Source organism: Capra hircus, chromosome 18, assembly GCF_001704415.2.
Source record: "Capra hircus breed San Clemente chromosome 18, ASM170441v1, whole genome shotgun sequence".
NCBI classification, from domain to species: domain Eukaryota; kingdom Metazoa; phylum Chordata; class Mammalia; order Artiodactyla; family Bovidae; genus Capra; species Capra hircus.
This window is the reverse complement of record NC_030825.1, coordinates 57,204,954-57,226,163: the sequence shown is the minus strand read 5'-3', so window position 1 is coordinate 57,226,163 and position 21,210 is coordinate 57,204,954. Positions and strand designations below refer to the sequence as shown.

At 56.7% G+C, this 21,210-nt stretch overlaps 2 protein-coding genes and 1 long non-coding RNA gene across 5 annotated transcripts; 1 reads left to right on the top strand and 2 right to left on the bottom strand.

Moving 5' to 3' along the window:
- On the bottom strand, positions 3–778 carry LOC108638007. The gene is made up of 2 exons (XR_001919542.1): positions 635–778; positions 3–431 (listed from the first exon to the last, which is right to left on the bottom strand). It is a non-coding gene; the product is annotated as an uncharacterized LOC108638007 (long non-coding RNA).
- On the top strand, positions 938–6,335 carry PNKP (polynucleotide kinase 3'-phosphatase). 3 transcript variants are annotated; one of them, XM_018062818.1, is made up of 17 exons: positions 938–1,003; positions 1,290–1,453; positions 2,124–2,170; positions 2,502–2,804; positions 3,190–3,269; positions 3,347–3,404; positions 3,489–3,596; positions 3,895–3,966; positions 4,714–4,762; positions 4,860–4,930; positions 5,018–5,110; positions 5,250–5,346; positions 5,423–5,484; positions 5,636–5,745; positions 5,823–5,910; positions 6,012–6,073; positions 6,158–6,335. In XM_018062818.1, the coding sequence occupies exons 2-17, from the start codon at positions 1,303–1,305 to the stop codon at positions 6,273–6,275; spliced, it is 1,569 nt and encodes a 522-aa protein (XP_017918307.1). In that variant the 5' UTR covers positions 938–1,003; positions 1,290–1,302; the 3' UTR covers positions 6,276–6,335. The 3 variants fall into 3 exon arrangements, with proteins under 3 accessions (XP_017918307.1, XP_017918308.1, XP_017918309.1); XM_018062819.1 differs by having other exon boundaries at positions 938–1,039; XM_018062820.1 differs by lacking the exon at positions 938–1,003 and adding an exon at positions 1,006–1,113.
- On the bottom strand, positions 6,730–14,383 carry PTOV1 (prostate tumor overexpressed 1). The gene is made up of 13 exons (XM_018062821.1): positions 13,989–14,383; positions 11,407–11,544; positions 11,201–11,283; positions 11,074–11,131; positions 10,881–10,988; positions 9,580–9,735; positions 9,157–9,243; positions 8,996–9,069; positions 8,851–8,908; positions 8,596–8,700; positions 7,202–7,399; positions 7,049–7,119; positions 6,730–6,858 (listed from the first exon to the last, which is right to left on the bottom strand). The coding sequence occupies exons 1-12, from the start codon at positions 14,157–14,159 to the stop codon at positions 7,108–7,110; spliced, it is 1,248 nt and encodes a 415-aa protein (XP_017918310.1). The 5' UTR covers positions 14,160–14,383; the 3' UTR covers positions 6,730–6,858; positions 7,049–7,107.

Below are 21,210 nucleotides of genomic sequence, written 5' to 3'. Positions count from 1 at the left end.
TATGAAGTGTGTTCTGGGTATTCATTCAAAATTTTTCGAAGCCAAATGAGCAGGTCTCATTGCTTCTCCACGCAAAGTTGGGAACTGAACTCGTCCCCATTTCACAGACAAGAAAAGGTAATACACAGGGTGGAAGAAAAGATTCCATTCCTGTGTGATAGTGGAATCCCAATCTTCAGGGCTGTAAATTTCGGAAGGAGAATAGTTTTGAGTCGGTCTCCTGAGCCCACATGCTGCTGTTGCTAAGTCGCTTCAGTCTTGTCCGACTCCGTGCGACCCCCACAGACGGCAGCCCACCAGGCTCCTCCATCCATGGGATTTTCCAGGCAAGAGTACTGGAGTGAGGTGCCATTGCCTTCTCAGCTGAGCCCACGTAGCTCCCAGGAAAAGCCAGGAACCCCCAGCTGAGGCCGGGTTTCGTACTAAGACAGCTGGAGGTAAAAGAACAAATGGCTTCTGGTCTGAGGATGCAAAGGCGGAATCCCCGTCTCCCATCAGATCACCACCGATGGAATGCTAACAACAGACATGATTTCAACAGGGTAAACTATTACCTAGACACCTTTACAAATTATTTACATGTACTAACTCAACCTTCCTTGTAACCCCACAAAGTGGAAACGATTATGCTCACACTAGATGAGAAAACTGCAGTACTGCTGTCCCGGCGGGGTTTCGTCAACTGACAATAACCTTAAAGAGAATTTCCTCCCGCTGTAACTATCTCCGGCAAAAGAAATGAAACAAAAGTTCAACGCGGAAAGAAGAAAATCTGTGAGCACGGAATCCACTCCCCTCTACTGGCCTGAGTCTCATACTGCAGCAGAGGAGATGAAGGTCAGAGCTGCAGAAGTACCGCAGGGTTCCTGGGCCTGAAGGGGCGGGGCTTATGCTGCAGCTGCGCCAATGCCCCGCCCACTTCGGTAACAAGAGTCATTTCCGTGGGCGGAGATACAGCAGCCAGCCGAGTCGCAGGCACAGCGCCTCCGGCAAGACGTCCCAGGTCGGAAGTGGCGAATGAACCAAGCGGTGGGCAGGGGTGAGCGTGGGGCCGAGGCGAGAGCGCGAATTTTTCGGCCTTTGCCCTGGAAAGCAGGGTCCAGTCTCCCGGAGGTAGAGTGGGGCGTCGTCGCCTGGGAAACCGAACTATCCTGAGGCCGATGAGTGGGTGGGACTTCCGGAACCTTTAGCGGAAGAAAGGAATTCCTAGTGGAGACGGCGGAAGGAGGCGGGACTTCCTGTAGCGACTGAGAGATGCCACTCAAACCTGTTTCCCTATTTCCCCTTAGGCCGACTCCCAGAATGGCCAGGGTGGAGGCCCAGGGTCGCCTGTGGCTGGAGAGCCCCGCTGGCGGAGCGCCTCCCATCTTCCTGCCCCCAGGCGGGCAAGCTCTGGTCCTGGGCCGGGGACCCTTGACTCAGGTTACCGACCGGAAGTGCTCCCGAAACCAGGGTAGGCGGGGCGGGGCCTGAGCTGGACCGGGTGGTGTGGCGTGCTTAAGGAGCGGGAACACAGGCAGTTGGAAAGATAGACAGGAGGGGATATGCTTGGCCACCATGCGGAACTGTGTGGTGCGGCCAGTCCCGAAGTTGGTAGGTGCCCCCTGTGGAGAGCACAGAAAGAAAAAGGGTGCTTGACCTGGATTTAGCCAGACACCTTGAACGGGAACGGATGGAGTCCATCCCGAGACACTTGTCACTGGGCAGAGAAGGATACTCACAAGTTGCCGCGAAGACTTGAATGAGGCCACGACCCTTGTTAAGCAGAGAGCCGGTTCTGTGGAGAAAAGTGCATATTGCTAAGCAGAGATGGGTGGTAGCGGGCCAAGCCCGGAATCTGCATCTTGTCAAGGCCCTACATTGTCAAGGAGAAGCCATTTCTACACAGAAAAATACCTGTTGTCTCCCTATGCGAGGACTAGTGTCCCAGGCAATTGTAAGGCCTTTATCTGGCTCCTGCATGTCAAGGAGCGAGCCAGTCCTACTTAGAAAATAAACTGCTTCCTCCTGCCGAATGGGTGCTGTGGCCCCATCCTGTGGTTTGAAGCGGGGCATGCTCCCCAGTAAAGAGAGAAGCAGTCACTCAAGGATTCAGATGCTGACTCCACCCCTTCAATCTTCAGTGGAGCTGGTCGCTGACCCTGAGACTCGGACGGTGGCAGTGAAACAGGTACCGATTCCTTAACAAGAGGCAGCAGGACTGGGGGTGAGGATGGAGGGTACGGAGAACTGTCACCCAGCGGGGAACGGGCCCAATTGGGAAAATCAGACTGGGAGGGGAACAGGTGTGGCCCGCTGCAATCGGGTAAACATTCATCCCCGTTTAAATTGGGTAAGACGGGACGAGGCTAATCTTCCCAGAGCCTGATTGGCGGTACACGATGAAGAGGCGGGACTCAAGGGTCTGATTGGCTGGTGGAGAAGGCGAGTCCTTTTTCGGGTTATTTGATTGGAGGAGGTTGTCGGGGGTGGGGGCAGCTCCAGTTACCGCCTCTCTACAGCTGGGAGTTAACCCCTCAACTGCCGGGACCCAGGAGCTGAGACCGGGTTTGAAGGGCGCTCTGAGGGTGGGGGACACGCTGTATTTGGTCAATGGCCTCCACCCGCTGACCCTGCGCTGGGAAGAGGCCCCCACTCCAGAATCCCAGCCAGACACTCCACCCAGCACCCCTCCTGTGACCCGAGAGGGAGAGGAGGAAAATGTTGAGCAGCAGAAAAAGCAGATAAGGAAGTCATCCCCTGGCTGGGAGACCTTCGAGAAGCTGCTGGTGTTCACAGCACCCGGTGTGAAGCCTCGGGGCAAGGTGAGGCCCAAGCTGAAGACAGCTCTAGCACAGCCCAGTCAACACCCAAACAAAACTTAGCTCGTATTTGGATTTTCATGGTTATTAGTCCCCTGAAATGAAAATAGGCCATGGAAGGAGGCTGGGTCGGATACGAAACCCATTTTAAGGATTGAAATACTGAGGGGCTCAGGAGGGGTGGGAGGTGGTAGAGAAGATTTCACTCTCTGCTGTCCGGGTGGCATCCTGTCCTTACAGAACATGGGTAGGCCAGCTGTGACTCGGTTTCCCCATCTGTAAGGGGCGGGCGCTCATAGTCCCAGCTTGCAGAATTGACGCGAACCAGCCTGCGAGCTAGGTGGACCAGAGGTGTAACAGTGCTGCTCTTTTTTCTGGGTGACGCCAGGTGGCTGGTTTTGATCTGGACGGGACCCTCATCACCACACGTTCTGGGAAGGTCTTCCCCACTAGCCCCAGTGACTGGAGGTGATTGAAGGCAGTAGGAGAGGGTGGTGAGGCGCATCCGGGCCCCAGGTCACCTTGTGCTTCCTCGCCCGCACTAGGATCTTGTACCTAGAGATTCCGCGGAAACTCCGGGAACTGGCCGCTGAGGGTTACAAGGTGTGTACTCCGTAGGGGCCGGCTCACAAGGCGGGCCCGGGCCTGATGAGGAGGGGCCGGGGTGACACCCCATCTCCTTCCCAGCTGGTGATCTTCACCAACCAGATGGGCATCGGGCGCGGAAAGCTGCGAGCGGAGGAGTTCAAAGCGAAGGTGGAGGCTGTGGTGGAGAAGCTGGGGGTCCCCTTTCAGGTATGGCTGCATGGGAGGCTGAAGGACTATGTAGAGGGACAGAGAGGCTGAGACAGGCCAGAGATTGCGCGGTGGGCCAGAAAGGAGGAAACAGAGACCCGGGGAGAAGGTGTGACATGGTAAGCCAGTTGGAGAGTGAATGGGGGCCCCGGGCGTGGTTATGCTGACAGATGCATTGTAAGCGGTGCTCACCTTGGTGAGCGTTGGCGTAGTGTCCTTGGGATTCAGGTGCCTTTGTAGGACTCTGGGTGTCAGAGCAAGAGTCAAGGACGGTGTCTGACCCCCGCCCCACCCACAGGTGCTGGTGGCCACGCACACAGGCTTGTACCGGAAGCCGGTGAGCGGCATGTGGGACCACCTGCAAGAGCAGGTGAGCCTCCGACTCCCAGGGCTCCCTGCCCGCCCGCCCACTCCAGGTCTCTGCTCCGTGACCTTCCCTGTCACCCCCTCCCCAGGCCTGGCCGCCTCAGTTTCTTTGCTATCATGTCCTGGTGCTGGTGGCTGAGGCCAATGCTTTTAAACTCGGAAAACCAGAGTGGTCCGGAGAGAAATCACCTGTGGATTCATTCATGGGTTTGTTCTTCAGAACAAACAAAGCTTCTTGAGCTGAACGTATTAGTGGACAAGACAGACCTGCCTGCGCCCGGGTGCTCCTGGGCTAGGGAGGGCGCGGACGATAAGTGTGTTGACCGATGTGTAAACAGTGAGGGAACGGCCGGGTGTTGATTAAAGGCTTAAAGGTGGTGAGTGAGGGAGCCGTGTGTCATCTAAGGAAAGAGCAGAGTAAGTGCAAAGTGCAAGTGCAAAGATCTTGAGATGGTTGGAGTCCGGTATTTTCTCGGGCAGGGAGGAGGCCTGTGTGGCTACCTCTGAGCGGGCGAGGGGGCGAGTTCGAGGTCAGACTCCGTGGGGTCCGGAGCCGCGTCAGGTGGGAGCGGGCGCCCTCTGGCGGCCGCTTGTGGAACAGGCGGTGAAGCGGCTGAAAAGTGGCTGAGGTCTGAGAGGCTAGAGGTCAGGCCTAGTGCGGGGCACAGACAGAGCGACCTCCTGGCAGAACCTGTTAGTGCGACAAATGTGGACTTGGGTTCCTTACTGCCTATCATGTGTCCCTGCCCAGGCCAACGAGGGCGTGCCCATTTCCATCGGGGACAGCATCTTTGTGGGAGGTAAGGGCCTGGGGCTGGGGAGGTGGGTGGGTGCTGGGTGCTGATGCGGATGGGCCGCTCCTAAGGATGCTGGTGGAGACGGGGCTCCGTGTTCCAGACGCAGCGGGACGCCCAGCCAACTGGGCCCCTGGGCGCAAGAAGAAAGACTTCTCCTGTGCAGACCGCCTGGTGAGTGCCCCACCCCGTCCCGACACCGGAGCCCGCCCCCACCCCACCCCACCCCACCCCACCTGACTTGCTCCCTCACCCCCCCAGTTCGCCCTGAACCTGGGCCTGCCCTTCACCACACCAGAGGAGTTCTTTCTCAAGTGGCCTGCGGCCCGCTTCGAGCTCCCAGCCTTTGACCCGGTGAGGCCTGCAGGGCTGGGTGGGGGGCACACAGGGATGGGGCCCTTTGAGCTCCCAGCCTTTGACCCGATGAGGCCTGCGGGGCGGGGGACGCACAGGGATGGGGCCGGGTTTCTCTCATCTTGTCTGTCCCTCCCAGAGAAGCATTGCCTGCTCTGGGCCTCTCTGCCTCCCCGAGTCCAGCTCCCTCTTAAGCTCAGACCCGGAGGTGGTCGTCGCCGTGGGATTTCCTGGGGGTGAGACTCCCTGACCCCCAGAAGCCCCAGCCCCTCTCCGACTCCTCAGGCCCCACTCACCCTGCACCCTTCACAGCCGGGAAGTCCACCTTCCTCCGGGAGCATCTCGTGTCAGCCGGATACGTCCACGTGAACAGGGTAGGACGTGGTCTTCAGTGCCCCCCAACCCCTAGACAGCTGTCCTTTCTGACTCTCCATCACTCTGCCTCGGTGTCCCCCGCCGGCTCTGGGTCCCTGTGCCCCTGGGTGTCCCAGGCCCCATCCTTGATCTCTCTCTCTGGGTCTCCAGGACACTCTGGGCTCATGGCAGCGCTGTGTGACTGCATGTGAGGTGGCCCTGAAGCAGAGGAAACCGGTCGCGATCGACAACACAAACCCCGACGTCCAGAGCCGGGCCAGGTACTGGGGTCCCAGGGAAGGCCCCTAGAGGGCGGCTCCAGGCCTTTTACCAAGCTCCCCATCCTCCCCTCCCCAAGGTACATCAAGTGTGCCCGGGATGCGGGTGTGCCCTGCCGCTGCTTCCTCTTCAGTGCCACCTTGGAGCAGGCGCGCCACAACAACCGGGTGAGTGAGCCCCCCGAGCCCCTCCAGCCCCCCCACACCCCACCAGTCCCCCCACACCCCACCAAGCCCTGGCCTCACCGGCCCCACCTCTGCCCCCGCAGTTCCGGGAAATGACAGACTCCTCCCACATGCCTGTGTCCGACATCGTCATTTACAGCTACAGGTGGGGGCCGCAGGGTGAGGTGGGGGGACATAGGTTGAGCCCAAAGGTTGGGTCTCGCCTCCAGCCTGCACCCTCTACCGCCAGGAAGCAGTTCGAGGCCCCCACGCTGGCCGAAGGCTTTGCAGCCGTCCTGGAGATCCCATTTCAGCTGCACGTGGTGCCGCAGCTCGAGCGGCTGTACCGCCAGTTCTCAGAGGGCTGAGCCACCCTGCCCTACTGGCCCTTGCCCCTCCCCACAATAAATGCTATTTTTCCTAACTAACTCTTGGCCACCATTTTGCTGGAGAGAAGGGTGGTTCACCCAGCCAGGCCAGCAGCACAGACCCATTGGGCCCAAGGTATCAGGAAGGTACTACTGGGGACTCTGCCCTCCTGGGGGGCCTCTGCCTCTCCTGGGTTGGAGAGGTTTATGGTGGTGGCAGCTGGAACTTGCCTGGCCCTGCCTCGTGTCTGCTTCTAGCTGAATGAGGCCCGTGGAAGCCACAGGGCAGGGAGGGCAGCCTGGGAGCAGCTGCAGGAAAAACCCTGGAACACTTGGAGTGGCAGGTACTGCCCAGGCTGGGCAGCTCTGTGCACGGTGGCACCCTCTCCCAGCTCAGGTGAGAGGGGCCCGGCCTCTCCAGAGCCGGGAGTCTGAACAGAGCCAAGTGGCCGGAGAACTTTTAAAAGACTTTATTGGGGAAACGTACAGGGTGGGGGCTGTCCTCGGAGACATCTCAGGACGTGGTCCTCCATCTCGCTGGGCGGGCGCAGTCCCCAGAGGCCCCTGCTCAGAAGCATCTGACCTGCGGGGAGGGGGGAGAGGGACTGGGTGGGCGGCCCCCGCACCCCGCCCCAGGCCAGAAGCCTCCCAGGGGCTCAGCGGGAGCAGGCGGGGCCTCTCCCTCTCCGGTCTCCTGGAGGCCAGGGTCATACCACCTCCCAACCGCAGGCGTGTCCACGGGGCCCTCCTGCCCTAGGCCGGCTGCCACTCACCAGTCTTTGCAGGGGCCTCATCTGTGACTCCTGGAGAGGCCCGGCCCCGGGGGGGCCCACTACCCCCCCATCTGTGGGGAAGGACAGCAGGGAGGAGTCAGCCTCGGGCCGAGGCGGGGAGGGGAGAAGGGGCGTGCCGAGGGGGGCCCTCACCCCTCGCTGCTGCTGCTCCTGCTCCAGGTTCCGCTGGAGCACCTGCTGCTGGTTGGCGATGACGCGCCGGATGCCATTGACGAAGTTGCTCTGGTCATGAGGGATGAGGCCGATGAAGATCTTCTTCTCCGAGGAGTACAGGAGCATGAGCACTCGCACCTCACAGGAGGCCTTGTAGGAGAAGTGCACGCAGCCAGCCTGGCAGTGCAGAGCGTGGTCACGGCTGGCCCTCAGCTCACTCCTCCCCTCAAGAGCCCGCGTCCAGAGGACAGAGAGTTCCGGGCCGTCCCCAGGCCTGTCACCACTCCCACGAGGGGACCCGAGACAGAAGCACCTGACCAAGTGTCCTCCCAGCATGCTCTGGTGATCCTGTGACCCCCACGCCGGCCGGGCAAGCGCCCAGGACCAGCCACAGCCGTGACAGACAGCACCACACACAAGCCTCCCCATGCTAGGATAGAGGCGGCGGTGCCCCAGGGCCGCCTCCACTGGGGAAACCCTAGAGACAGCCAAGAGCAGGGAGGCTGGGCAGGCGACGCACCCCGTGGCTCAGCATCACAGCACCCACAGGCACCAAGCGCCTCCCGACCCATCTCACAGGATCCTCGCCCTCTGTAGGCCTGGGGGTCACCGTCCCTGTCTCCCAGGCTGAGAGCTTGAGGCCCCACTGGGTCCCAGAAGGGGTTGTGCCGCCGTTGGCTATGTGCCATCACAAGGGGTCACTGGTGACAGGGCTGGGGGAAGGCACTCCCAGCACCCACCGGGGCCAAGAGCCTGCGGGGGCTCACAGGAAGGCCTCTGAGGGAACTCTGAGCTCTTCAACTCTTCGTCACAAAAGGCATACACAACCAACCCCTCAAAAGCACGAAGGCACAACTATGACGCCTTCAGCTGATTTAGAAAGAAATGCTGAGCTGGGGACAGCCGGACCCAGTAGAGCCAACACTCAAAGGTGGACAGGGACAGCTGTGGCTTCAGGAGCCCAGGAGCCCGAAGCCCTCACTTCCCAGACAGACAGGCTGAGGCCTGCAGAGCAGAGGGACCAATCGAGACACACAGCAGATGCGCACCGGGGGTTTAAGAGCGCGGGCTGGAGGCAGACAGACCCCGTCCCAGGGAAGGGAGAGGACACGGGTCAGGTAAGAGCCTGGGAGCAGGGGTAACCCCGACAGCAGAGGAGGAGCCAGAGGCCCAGCACATGCGGGCACGGCCCCTGAGCCTCAGTTTCCCCATCTGTGAACTGGGGTCAGGACAAGTGAGGTCCAGGCACACCGCACTGCATGCTTCCCCACGGCCAGTTCTGGGGGAACCTCCCCTCTGACTCGTTTCGGTTCCTGCGCCCGGAGCCGCTCTATCTGGGGTCGTCAGCCCGGCACAGGCCCCGCCCCACTCACAAAGCCATTGTCCATGATCCGGCACAGGCTCTTCAGCGTCTCCAGGTCCTTGGTGAAGTGGAACTGCACCAGGCGGGAGTTCCGGAAAAGCGGCACCAGCGTGGTCTGCAGGGCCCAGGGGCAGCTCCATGAGGCCCCACCCGGTGGCCACACGGCGACCCCGCACCTCGCCCCGGCTGTGACCCCCTCGAAGCCAGGCCTGCTGCACCCCACACTCCTCCGCGTGCATAACAGGCAGCGCCCCTCCCCGCTCACCAGGAGCTGCTGCGGGATGAGCTGCATGTACAGTTTCCGTGGCCACTGCTCGGTCCTCCTGCAGGGACGAGCCCGCGGGTCAGGAGGCGGGGTTCTCGCCAGCCCCGCCCCTGCCTGCCAGCCCCGCCCCCTGCCCGCCACTCACAGGATCTCCCCTTGGTTCACGTAGATGTGCGAGGGCAGCCACCGCTTAGACCGGCTGTGGGGCTCAGGCCTGGGCTTTTGGGGGGAAAAGGGTCAGGTCAGGAATGGGAGGCGCCCCGGGTCAGTGACAAAGCACTGGTCCCAAGGTCCCCTTGACCTCACCTCCTGCCACTCCATGACTCCGCTCCACGCCAGGAACTTGTTGTTGACGATCTGGACGGGGCCCGCCACGCCGCCAGGTCCCACTGCCTGTGGGAGGAGACAGGTGGGCTGGTGCCCCAGGCTCCCCAGAGGAGCCTGGGAACGTGGAGGCTGCCCCAGGGCCCAGCCCCGCCTCGGACCACTTCCGGGCTTGTGTTTCCAGGCTGCCCACAGGCCTGGAGACTGCCCAGCGCTGGCCCAGCCCCGCTGCCCCCATGCCCTCAGCTGGGACACTTTCAGGTGAAGGGGACGCTGTGAACCGCTGGTGAGGTGGGAGCCGTGGCGCGTGCACACCCCGCCCGCCAGACTGCTGTGCCAGCGAGCGCGTCCAGCTCCCGATGGGCCCTGCAGAGCCTCAGGGCGAGCGGCAGCCGCGGGGCACACCTGTTTCCGGGTGGTGATGACCTGCCGGATGGCGTTGACGAAGCCGCTCTGGTCGTAGGGGATGAGGCCCATGAAGATCTTCTTCTTGGACGAGTACAGCAGCATGAGCACGCGCACCTCGCACGGGGAGATGTGCGGGAAGAGCATGCAGCCCGCCTGCGGGAGGGGGGACATCAAGGGGCAGAAACCCAGGGCCGCTGCGGCCTGAGACCCGCACCTCGGTGTTGCCCCCACGGTGAAGCTGGGGTCAGGACGGGCCCCACGTCGGGGGGTGAGGGTCCTGAGAGGGCTCCGTCTCCCCTGCCCCACCCCCCACCCCAGGCTGGCCGTCCCTGGAGCCTGGGCCCAGTGGACGGAGGCCACCACACCTGGGGGAGACAGCAGACCAGAGCCTGTGAGCAGACCCAGCTCTGCGTCCTCCTAGCTTTGACCCAAGGCAAGTCACCTCCGCACCTCAGTTACCCCATCTGTACAATGGCATAACAACAGTGCACACAGCAAGTGCCACATAAACGCCTGTTGTATGAGAAGCTACTGCCTCCTGGGTTGGACTACAGGAGAACCTGAGCCTCACAGGTGTCCCTGTCCCCACCGGGGTGGAGCAGGCGCTCTCAGCAAACAGTGCTCAACACAGGGGTGACCAGGCAGGAGAGAGACCCCACACTTGTCACAATCCCAAGAAGAAGGGGAGGGCCACACAGCACCCCCTGAAGACCATAGCTGGGAGGCAGGCTGTCCCAAAGGGGACCAAGGACTGGAGAGACCTCAGAGCGGAGCCCTCCAGGCAGCTTCCCTTAGGCAGCTGCTGGAAACGTGCCCACGCCAGCTGTGTCTGAACCCTGACTCTTAACAACCTCACCAGCTCGAGTTTACTGAGCACTCACTGCTCTCAGACCACTGCCTCAGTTTTACAGAAACGCCCTGGCTCCCCGCAGGGGACTGCAGATGAGGACTATTCCCTGCTCCAGCTCTCTCCCGTCACCCCCACTTCCAGGTCCCTGCCAGGGGCTGCGGCCCCAACAAGCTCCTGGCTCCCCGGGAGGGTAGGCCCAGGCCCCTCCCTTTGCTCCTGTGTTCCATGCCTGCCCCGGCCTGGCCTGGTGGAGGGCTGGGTTCCTCTGCTGTCCCCTCTAAGCAGTGAGACCCCAGTTCACAGGGACGGGGGATGTCCCCGGAGGTCTCCCAGGACCCTGCCACCCACCTCGATTGTCCCAGCAGAGCTCTGCCTACCACTTTACTTGGTCACCACGTGTTCCCAGGGCCTCTGTCCCCGCCCGCCCCCATTACCCCTGCCCACTCACGAAGCCGTTGCCCATGACCCGGCAGAGCCCCTTGAGGGAGTCACAGTCTCTGTTGGTGAAGTGGAACTGCGCCAGCTGGGAGTTGCGGAACAGGGGGCCCAGGGTGGTCTGGGGGCGACATGGGGGCAGCAGGGTCAGGGCTGGGCAGGTGCTCATGGCCGGGGTGGGCGGGCACGCGAGGATGGGGTCTCACCAGCAGCTGCTGTGGGATCAGTTGCATGATCAGCTTCTGCGGCCACTGGTCAGTCTCCCTGCAGGAGGAGAGGGTCAGGGGGGCGCACCCCCTCCGCCGCCCACCCTCGCACCCTGCCCGCACTCACAGGTTCTCCCCCTGGTTCACGTAGGCCTGGCAGGGAAGGGCCCGCTTCAGCTTCGCGGTGGAGTCCGAGTAGGGTCTGCGCTTCTGTGGTGGGGGCAGAGGGGTCTCTGGACACGGCCCAGCTGTGCAGGCTGGCTGCCCCTCTGTGGGAGCCCTGAATCAGCCCCCACCCCGCAGACTCCCAGGGTGCTGGCCGCGGGCACTCACCTCCTGCCACTCCAGGACGCCACTCCAGGCCAGCAGCTTGTTGCTGAGCCGGTGCTCACCGACGGCCAGGCCCCCGAGGGCGAGTCCGGGCGAGGAGGGTCCGATGGGGCCCAAGGCCCCAAAGACCCGAGCACCTTGCTGTGGGAGGGGGGGAAGTGACTGAGGAGCTGCCTCCGACCCACCTCAGAAGGGACACCCCAACCTCCAGAACCCAGGCCCCTTGTAGCAAATCGCCCTGGGCAGTCTCCAAACCCTTTCTTCCAGAGCTGAGACTCGGACTGGGTGGCCCTCACGTCCTTTTCTGCCTGGCCCGCCTGTCCTCTCAACGCTGGTCCCTGAAAGCGACCAGCTGCTTCCCCTCCAGCCTTTGCTCGGGCCAGGCTCTGCCCTGGCCTGCCATGCCCTCCCCTTCAAGAGATGCGCCCCACTCATCCTCCCAGGATCATCAATTTTGGGTCCCTCTATTGAGACGCGGCTCAGAAGCAGTTCTCTGGGGCTCCAGAGCCGCCTCAGAACACCCCACGATGCACAGCCAGACTGGGCTCTGTGTGGCTGGCACACCAGCTTGCCCCATCTCGCCGAAGCACAGAACTCTTTTTCCACGGTTCCCCTGGCCCTGGAGACAGAATCCAGGCTCTCCTCAGCTCCCACCAGGCGGGCTCCAGCCCTCCCTCACGCAGCCCAGGCTGCAGCCACTTCAGGCTGACCCTAGGGAGGAGGGAGGAATCGAGCGGAAGCACAGAGAACAGAACTCTCTGGGAACCGGGAGCCAGACAACAAACGGAGGGTCTCCCAAACACAGTGACTTGAGAGCGTCTGCAAAACACCAGAATGCTGGCAGAAGAAAGCCAAGCAGGACACATCCTGCTCGTGGGGCACTGTCCAGTCACCTATAAACACACACACCAAGAGCATCTCAGAACAAGGGAGAGTTTTGGACTCCGGGGCAGCAGGAAACTCTCGGAAACCTCTCTAGTAGGTGCCTCCAGGCAGCCAGAAAAAATAAAGTGGTTATTACTTTTCATCTTACTACTGAGTATTTTTTCCAAATTTCCTATAAAGCACACAGGTGTCTTCTGCCCCAGAATATGAGGCAGGAAAAACCATATTTCGCAAGAGCTTAAAAGGCAAAGAAATCTGAGCAAGCGTGTTCTCCATGTAGGCAGGTGGTTCTGGGATTCAGACAATCCAGTGACATCAGGAAGAAAGGCAGAGAGCTTCCCGCTCTAAGAACATGGTGGTGTGTGTTCCTGAGATGGAGATAGACTGCACAGGCACCACAGCCACAGCCCGTACATCCAAGAAACTAGTTAGATCACACAACTGGCAACCAGACAAACGCACTTAAGGACCCAGGTAACGCGAGCACCAGGGACACCTGCCGTATTTCTTGTCATCAGACTAACCACGTTTTAATCTAGGGGGTGAAGATCAGAGCAGCTTAAGCCCAGGTCTCACCGAATGCAGGATGAGCATCAAGGTGGAGGGTCACCTTTAAGGACTAGACCTAAATGCAATCCTAAAAGGAAATCGCACATCTGGACAGGCGTGTCTGTAAAACCTGGCCGTGCCTCCCACATGTGTTTTGCTAGTCACTGCATAGGAAGCCTATTTAGTACTTGGAAAAAAGATGAAAGCCTTAAGACGGACCTTTAAGGACCCAGGAGACGCTTGTGAACAAGAGGCCATGAACGCTAAGAAACTGGGAAGCAATGGAGTGAAGGGTAATGTTTAAGAGCAGAGAGGTGTTCAGAGTCCGGGCATCTGACTCTAACATCAAGAAAACCTGCTTAAGGCTGGTGTACAGCTGCCACAGGTCCCCGCCACGTACAACGGTGAGGCAGGGTATTTATTAATTAGCCCCAGGTCAGGGTAAACGGCGCATCTGAACAAGCGTGTCACGGTTTAGCTGTGCGTGTTTTTAAACGTTGGGATGTGTGAATTTACCGCCCCAAAAACCTTAGGAAGATTTTTGAGAAGTATGTACAGGTTGTGGGTCTGGGTAAGCGTGTCTAACTTAGCGTCCCTGCGAAGCTATGTTTATGCTTAAGATCTGGGCTTGTCGCGATCAGTGGGGACATCCCGCACCTGGGCAAGCGCGCAAACGAACCCGGGCACACACACGCCACGGGCGCCCTGCTGAACGCCCCTGGGGGCAACACCTGGGCGCCCGAGTGCGAAACGCGGGGCCCCTCGCCGTCGCCCCCCGCCCCTCCCCCATCTCCAGCTTCCCAGCGCGGAGAGAGCAACTTTCCAATTGGAAAAACAACAGTACACGCCGACCGTCCGCCCGCCCCCCACCCAGCGTTCAAATCAGGCCGCGGAGTCAGCAGTAATTTGAGCCCTTGCCGCCCCCGTACCCCACCCCCGCCACCCCATCCCGAACGCGAAACAAAGGGGAGAGCCCGGCGCGTACCACCCAGGGGGTTTCACGGGGGAAGCGGGTCCCAAGCGGGACCACCCTTCGGGTCACCGGAGAAACCCCCAAAGGGGTGGGAGCCGGGGACAAAGACGCCAGCCCAGGGGAGGGGCCGGCGGGGGCGGGGCCGTGGAAAGCTCTGGAAAAAGGGCGGGGGGCTCACCATGGGAGGGGCCGAGCGAGCCCGGATCCGCGGCGGCTGCGGGCCCCGAGGGCTGGCCGGCCAGGAGCGCGAGCGGGCGGCGCGCGCCGTGAAGGGCCGCAGGGGGCGGCCTCGACCCCCGAGGGGGCCCCCAGCGCCGGAGCGGTGCGGGGCGCGGCGCGGACGGACCATGGCGGGCGCGAGCCGAGCGGGCTGGGGGGCTGCCACCGGCCGCACGGGGGGCTGCAGGCTGCGCCGACTGAGGGGCGCGGGCGCGCGGCTCCGGGGGAGACGGGCCGGGCTGTACCAAGCGCAGGGGACGCGCCTCCGAAGAGGGGTCGCCGCGGCCGAACCACTGCGGCGAGCAGGGGAGCGCGGCGCGTACCAACAGCGTCCGCGAGGGGGCGTGGCCGGGGCGTACCAAACAGGGCTGGGGGGGGGCCAGGGAAAGGGTGTGTGGGGCGGGGAACTCGGCAATTGGACGCGGCCATGGGCCGCACGCGCACGAAAGGGAGGGGCTGAGAGGAGGTGAAAGAAACCTCAGGGGGCGGGGCTGGGAGGCCACACCGAAGGGAGACGGGGAGGGGAATGAACGTAGAGGGTGATACCAAGCGGGTTCCGGGCCTGGGGGGGCATGCCGGGCGGCGGAACCGGGAGACTACGTCGGGACGCGTCAGAAAGAGAGGGAGGAAGGAATAATAGGCCTGGAGGCAAGGGAACCGACCTAGAGGTTCGGAAATAACGGATCGTTCCAGAAACTCAGGAGAGGACTTAGGGTTTCAAGGCAGTGACGTGGCCAGGCGGGCGAGGGACCACAACTCCCAGCGGCCTCCGCGCGGCTTGGGCGGAGCGGGCGGTCCCACGGCTGTGTACCCATTGGTTCCCGCGACCTAGGCTCCGCCCGCCTCCTACTTCTCCTTGCCACTCGACTCTCAGTGCCATTCATTGATTCGTTCATTCAAAGGACTGCGTATTCACATGCTAGTAGTTGTGTATAATATTTCTTGCTTCAGTTTCCTTGTTTCTTAAATGTGGATACTAGCTAACTCTAAAATGGCTATGAGAATCAAATGAGTTGATAAACTATTAGATCGGTATTTGGCACAGTGACGACCTAAATGATAGTTTTTCTCCTTTTAAAATCATTATTAGTGCCATTTCCAGTTCTGTGCTGGGCATCAATTGTGGTGACCAAAGAGACCAGCCCCACTGGAGAAAATAAATAATCGCATTCTGTGATATATTACAAATAGAGCAAATGGGATGATGACCGTGAGAACTCAGGAAAGTGATCTTTAGGCAGCCTGCAAGTCCACATAGGCTTCAAGAGTGTGCTAAGATGAGGGACCAGCCAGGGCGCAAATCCTGAGAATGGAAGGAAAGCAAGGGGCGGGGTGGGGGTGGGGGGTGGGGGTGGGGGGTGGGGGGTGGCGGCGCGGTGCAGCGCGACTGGAGCAGAGTGAGGGTGAAGGGGAGCTGAGAAAGCAGAGAGTGGCCAGATGCCACAAGCAGGGTCCTATAGCCTCGCGATGGAATTTGGATTTTAGTCTCACTTTGCTGGGGAACCATCAAAAGGTTTTTATCAAGGAAGGGACAAAGTCTCATTTACATTTTAAACAAATCATTCATAAATGCAGAGTCATGCCCACAGTGTCTCTACAAGTCTACAGAAGCCAGATCCAGAGTCACCTCTCAGAAGACAGCAGATGGAAAAGTCAAAGACATGGAAAGGAGACTCAGTTTATTCTTGTAGACTATTTGCAATTCTTACCATATGCAAACTTTTGAAATAGTAACATCTCTTTTTTAAAGATCCCTCCAGCTGCTGTGTGGAATATGAGGTAAGGGCTAGTGGAGCAGGAGGGCAGATAGGAGACTATGGCAATAAGCTAGCTGAGAGTCACAGGTGGCTTAGATCACAGGGAGTGTGGCCACAGTGGAAGTACGCACTTTCACAATTTATTTTCAAGCTGAAGCCCAAAGGACTTGTGCGGGGAGTGAAAGTGAGAGGGTGAAGTGATTTCAAGAGTTTTGCTTGTACAGAGGTGTCATTTCATGAAAGGGAAATGACTATGGGAGGAGCAGGGTGGGGTGGGTGGAGATGGAACTCCAAATCTGACCTGGATTGGGGCCAAATAGGGAATCGCTACTCTCTGGACCCAGACTGCCAGCTAGATATCAACAGTTACCTCCAGAGGCCTGACTATGTCAGGAGACCCCCACTGCTGGCAGTAGGAAGGAGAATCGTAGGGGCAGAAGTCCCCTTCTCCTCCTTAATCTATTTCTGTTTCTAAGAGGTACATTTGCAATGTTGACTAAACAGTGTAAATGGGGGGAGGTCTAGAGATACCACTTTGAGAGCCTTCAGTGTTTCATGAGAATGAATGACATCATGAGGAGGTGTGTGTGTACAGAGACTGGGACACTCCATCCCTTTAGAGTTCAGATCTATGAGGAGCAATCAGATGGGAGGAGAAGCCCCAGGTAAGGTCATATTGGAGCCCCAACCTGAGCCCCAAATCTGACCTGGATTGAGGCCAAATAGGGAATCACTATTCTCTGGACCCAGACAGCCAGCTAGATATCAACAATTACCTCCAGAGGCCTGACTGTGTCAGGAGACCCCACTACTGGTAGTAGGAAGGCGAATCGTAGGGACAGAAGTCCCCTCCTCCTCCTTAATCTCCCTGAATCCTCAGTTCTCACTATTCTTAGTACAAGCCATTGTGATCTCTTGCATGGGTAATAGCCTTCTAACTCTTGTCACCTTGACTTTCATTCCACTCATCAAAAGATGCCAGTGAGACTTACTTGGTGGCACAGTGGATGAGAGTCCTCCTGCCAGTGCAGGGGACACAGGTTTGATCCCCGTTCGGGGAAGATTTCACAATGCTGCAGAACTGAGCCCGTGCACCGCAACTACTGAGCCTGCGTGCTGCAACAACGGAAGCCCACACCTAGAGCCTGTGTTCTGCAGCGAGAGGCCACCGCAGTGAGAAGCCTGTGAGCTGCAACGAAGAGTAGCCCTCGGCTCACCGCAACTAAAGAAAGCCCGCACAAAGCAATGAAGACTCAGTGCAGCCAGAAATAAATAAAGTCCGCACAAAGCAATGAAGACTCAGTGCAGCCAGAAATAACTAAAGAAAGCCCACACAAAACAATGAAGACTCAGTGCAGCCAAAAATAAATAAAGTCCGCACAAAGCAATGAAGACTCAGTGCAGCCAGAAATAAATAAAAATAGAAAAGAAAACTTTTTTTTTTTTTAAATACTCCAATGGCTTCCAAGTGCCCTTAGAATTAATTACAAACTCTTCCTCTAAGGCCCCACATGGTGGGACCCCTGCTGCTATCTCTAGACTGATCTCTTCTGTGCTCTTTCTGTTCTCTACCTAGTTGATGCCTTCTCATACTTCAGATCCCATCAGGACAATGTGTTGGTATGAATTCCTAGGATTTTGTATAAGCATGGAGAAAGGTGTGCCAGGATCCACTCCAGCATGAGCAAAATGGCAACATTTCAGAATGAGAAATGAAAACACAGGGTGAAATTCTATTAGTAACTACTGTAATTAGTACAGTACAGCTCTCTGAAACCATCTAGCTTACCCAATTTGCCAATTTGTAAGACATGGTTCATCGTATCTGTAAAATCTGCCCAGCCTAGCTGGCTACTATTATGACTAAGCAATTCTGCTCCTATCTGTATACTTCCTGAGGAGTAGCTTGTCTGTTACCAAACTTGTTTATTCCAGTTAAGCCTCAGTTAATAACTTCACCCGATCAAATAATTCAAATATTAAAAGTGAGTTGTTTGTATGCAAAGCGTGTTGCCTGCATTGGAAAGAATAAAAGTGAGTTGCCTTAAAGAACTGCTGCCAGATGAGTTGCAAGCAAAGTAACTGTAAATGATTAAACAGAAAAGCTCATAAAAACCTTGGAAGGTCCAGCCTTCAGTTTGCTTAATAAGTGTCTTTAGGTTCTCCTGTCACTTTTTTAAAAGAATTGGAAATGATAAATTACTTTTTATGGTTTATGGGTACAGTTTATACAAGCACGTGACACAGAATGAGAACTGGGAGGCTGACTGGTTGTCAGAGCTGGTGCCTGCCTGTAAAACTTAATTTAAAAATATATCATTCTTGGAGAAACTTCCCTGATGTGGTTAAGACTCTGTGCTTACACTGCAGGGGGTGTAGGTTCAATCCCTGGTTGGGGAACTAACATCCTGCATGCTGTGTGTGGTGCATCCAAAAATATAAAATTTAAAAAAAAAATAAATCATCCTTGAAAAAGCAATAATAATAATGAATGTCTTAGACACTGCTAAGCACTTCCTGCCTGAGTTCACTGAACCCTTACACACTAGGCCATAAGGGTGACAACCTTATTATCTCATTCTGATAGGGAAACCAACAGCCACCAGCTGCCCCCCAACATGTGCTGTTCCGAACACTCCCACATTGGAAAAACCCAGACCTCACCCATCTCCAAGCCCAGAGGGCTTTCTCCTTGCCTTCAGAAGCAAGGCGCCTCGAGACGGCTGTGTCCTGCCCAGCCTCTTCCGATGCAGTGTCATTCGTACTGGTGAACTGGCAAGAAATGAGTTGGTACAATCACTGACATGCCACATATTTTTTGGAGGGGGCACTTTGGCAGTTTGGTCGCAGTTTAAAATGGGCACCCCACTAAAAACTAAAAATAAAATGGGCACCCCAAAAGACCAGAAACATTCTACATAGCCAATAAGAGACTGACTGAGAAAATGATGGCATTCCTCAGGGGAGTATTATGCAGCCATACAAACGGATGAGAGACTTCCCTGGTGGTCCAGAGGTTAAGACTCCATGCTTCCAACACAGCAGGTGTGGGTTTGATCCCTGACCCAGGAGCTATTAAGATCCCACATACCTTGCAGCCAAAAGCTCAAAACATAAAACAGAAGCAATACTGTAACAGATTCAATAAAGACTTATTTAAAAAAAAAAAAAAAGGATAGAAGGTTTTTTGTCCTGGTATAACCTGCAAGATACATTGTCAGATAAAAAAAGTAGTCTACAGAATAAGGCAGAGTAAGTTCTAGAGACCTTCTGTAGAACAAAGCACCTGTGATGACTGACACTCTACCATGCACTGAAATTTAAGAGGGCAGATCTGTTGAAGGGTCCTTACCACACATACACGTAACACAGAGAAAACTGAAGGGACACAGAAAACTCCTGGAGGTGAGGAGTGCCTGCTACCTTGTCGTGATTCTTTCCCAAGTGTATGCGCATATCCAAACTCAATCATACCTCCATAAAGCTGCTTATAAAAATATAAAGCAAGCTGCCACTGGCTAGAAGAGCCAGAAAATGCATATGTTTCTGTTGCTTCTACCTGCTAGTCCAGATTGCCAAAGAACACACAAGAAATCGGTTGCTCGTCTCCAGACAGGGCTTGGGAGAGACCGTGCATTGGGTTGATTTGGAGGCCTCTAAAAGTGTGAACCACGGGAGGCTTTATTATGCAAAAAATAAGTTGCATTTCTTATAAGTGAAGTGAATAAAAACAGAATCGGCATACACCTCAATTTGGAAATTCTCCACTTGGAAATATATCACACGGGAATCCCTGAACAGGAACTCCCTGGCTGTCCAGTGATTAACACAGCTCGCTTCCACTGCAGGGGGCACAAGGTTGATCCCTGGTCAGACAATTAAGATCCTGCATGCCCCAGGGTGTGGCCAAAAAAAAAAAAGGAATGTCTATACAAATGAAGGGGAAGAGATACAAGTTCATGCTGATTCCGAGGCATTTTTTATAATAGTAGAAAACTATACAGCTACCCAGCTGCCTCGAAGAATGTGGCAAAGAGCCTCAAAGACAGCCTCCGGGACCCCCACCTCCTAGTATTATAATCCTTTTATTGTCCTCTCAGCCTCACTGCGGACTCGACCTAGCAACTGTTCTAATGAACGCAATACAGCAAAAGTGATAGGCTCTAACTTCCACTACTGGATTACAGAAAAAACTGTGGCTCCCACCTTGGGCATCCTGTGAAAAGGACTGCAAGGTGAGGGACCGAGTGAGACCTCCAGCCAAGAGCAAGCAAGGAGCTGAGGCGCTGTGTCCAGGCGAAGGCGAAAAACAAGATCCCACCCCCAGGCACGTGAACGAGCTTGGAAGCGGGCCCTCCCCCAGTGGAGCCTTCAGATGAGACTGCAGCCCCAGCTTGACTGCCACCTCGAGAGACCTTGAGCCAGAGGCACCAGCCAAGCTGGGCCTGGATTCCTGATCCAGACAAACTGTGAGACAGTAAATGCTATTGTTTTAAGCCCTGGAATGGTTACATCAACAGGCAGTTTATGCAGACTGGATGGTCTGTGGGATTGGAATGTGTCCACTTAATGGACCAGGGGAAGCAACCATTTACCAACAGGACACAGAGTTACTTGTAGTGAATGATGTGGAGGAATGGCCATGATTCAAGCGGGGTGGGGAGGCGGAGACGAGATAAAGAACATACAGAAACTGACCTCGTTGACACAAAACATTTAAGGAACCATCAGTGTGTGTCTACAACCATAAGCATATAAACCCAAACACCAAACCCATAAACCTGCCTCCGAGGAATACTTCACTGTTCTACACTTCAGTGGTTTTTTTCATCTTTATGAAACTAGATTCCTATGTAACTCAATAGAATTTTAAGGTCAATTTTCTTAAAAGCCCAAACTGATGGGAAAATATTAGTGAGTTTTATGTACCTTTAGACAAATATGTTTTTTAAAGAGTGTCATTTTTCTCATAAATTTTCTTCATAGAAGTAGGAGGTGGGCAGTCTCTCACCCAAGACAGGTATCTAACCTTGAACGAGTCAGTGATCTAGTTTTTTTTTTTTTTTTTTTTTTAATGTTCTACCACTTTTGCCAGATCTGTTCCTGTGGAAGAGTTCTCATCAGTTTCCCAGTCTTGCTTCCAGCCCTACATGCCTGGCCCCAAAACCAAACTGGTCAGAAATGAAATGTTTCTAACCAGTCACTCACCTGAATTACAGCCGTCATGGACGCCCTGGTGGTTCTGACACAGCAGCATGCATTTTTAGATCCCGTTCTGCCCTCTAGGAGCATATTTTGACCAGTGATGGCAACCGTGGCTAATGGCAGCTCTCCTTCAAGGGCTGAATCCTGCAGAAATCACTTCTAGCCACCTGGGGTCAGAGATTCAGAGAGGCATGGGGACCTGCCTAAAGCCACACAGCC

Coding starts and splice junctions, on each gene's coding strand:
- PTOV1 (XM_018062821.1), bottom strand. CDS start 14,159: ATGGTCCGTCCGCGCCGCGCCCCGCACCGCTCCGGCGCTGGGGGCCCC. Junction 11,284..11,406: donor GCGTCCTGGAGTGGCAGGAG/GTGAGTGCCCGC, acceptor CCCCCACCACAG/AAGCGCAGACCCTACTCGGA. Junction 10,989..11,073: donor TGATCCCACAGCAGCTGCTG/GTGAGACCCCAT, acceptor TGTCGCCCCCAG/ACCACCCTGGGCCCCCTGTT.
- PNKP (XM_018062818.1), top strand. CDS start 1,303: ATGGCCAGGGTGGAGGCCCAGGGTCGCCTGTGGCTGGAGAGCCCCGCT. Junction 4,931..5,017: donor TCTCCTGTGCAGACCGCCTG/GTGAGTGCCCCA, acceptor TCACCCCCCCAG/TTCGCCCTGAACCTGGGCCT. Junction 5,911..6,011: donor AGGCGCGCCACAACAACCGG/GTGAGTGAGCCC, acceptor CTGCCCCCGCAG/TTCCGGGAAATGACAGACTC.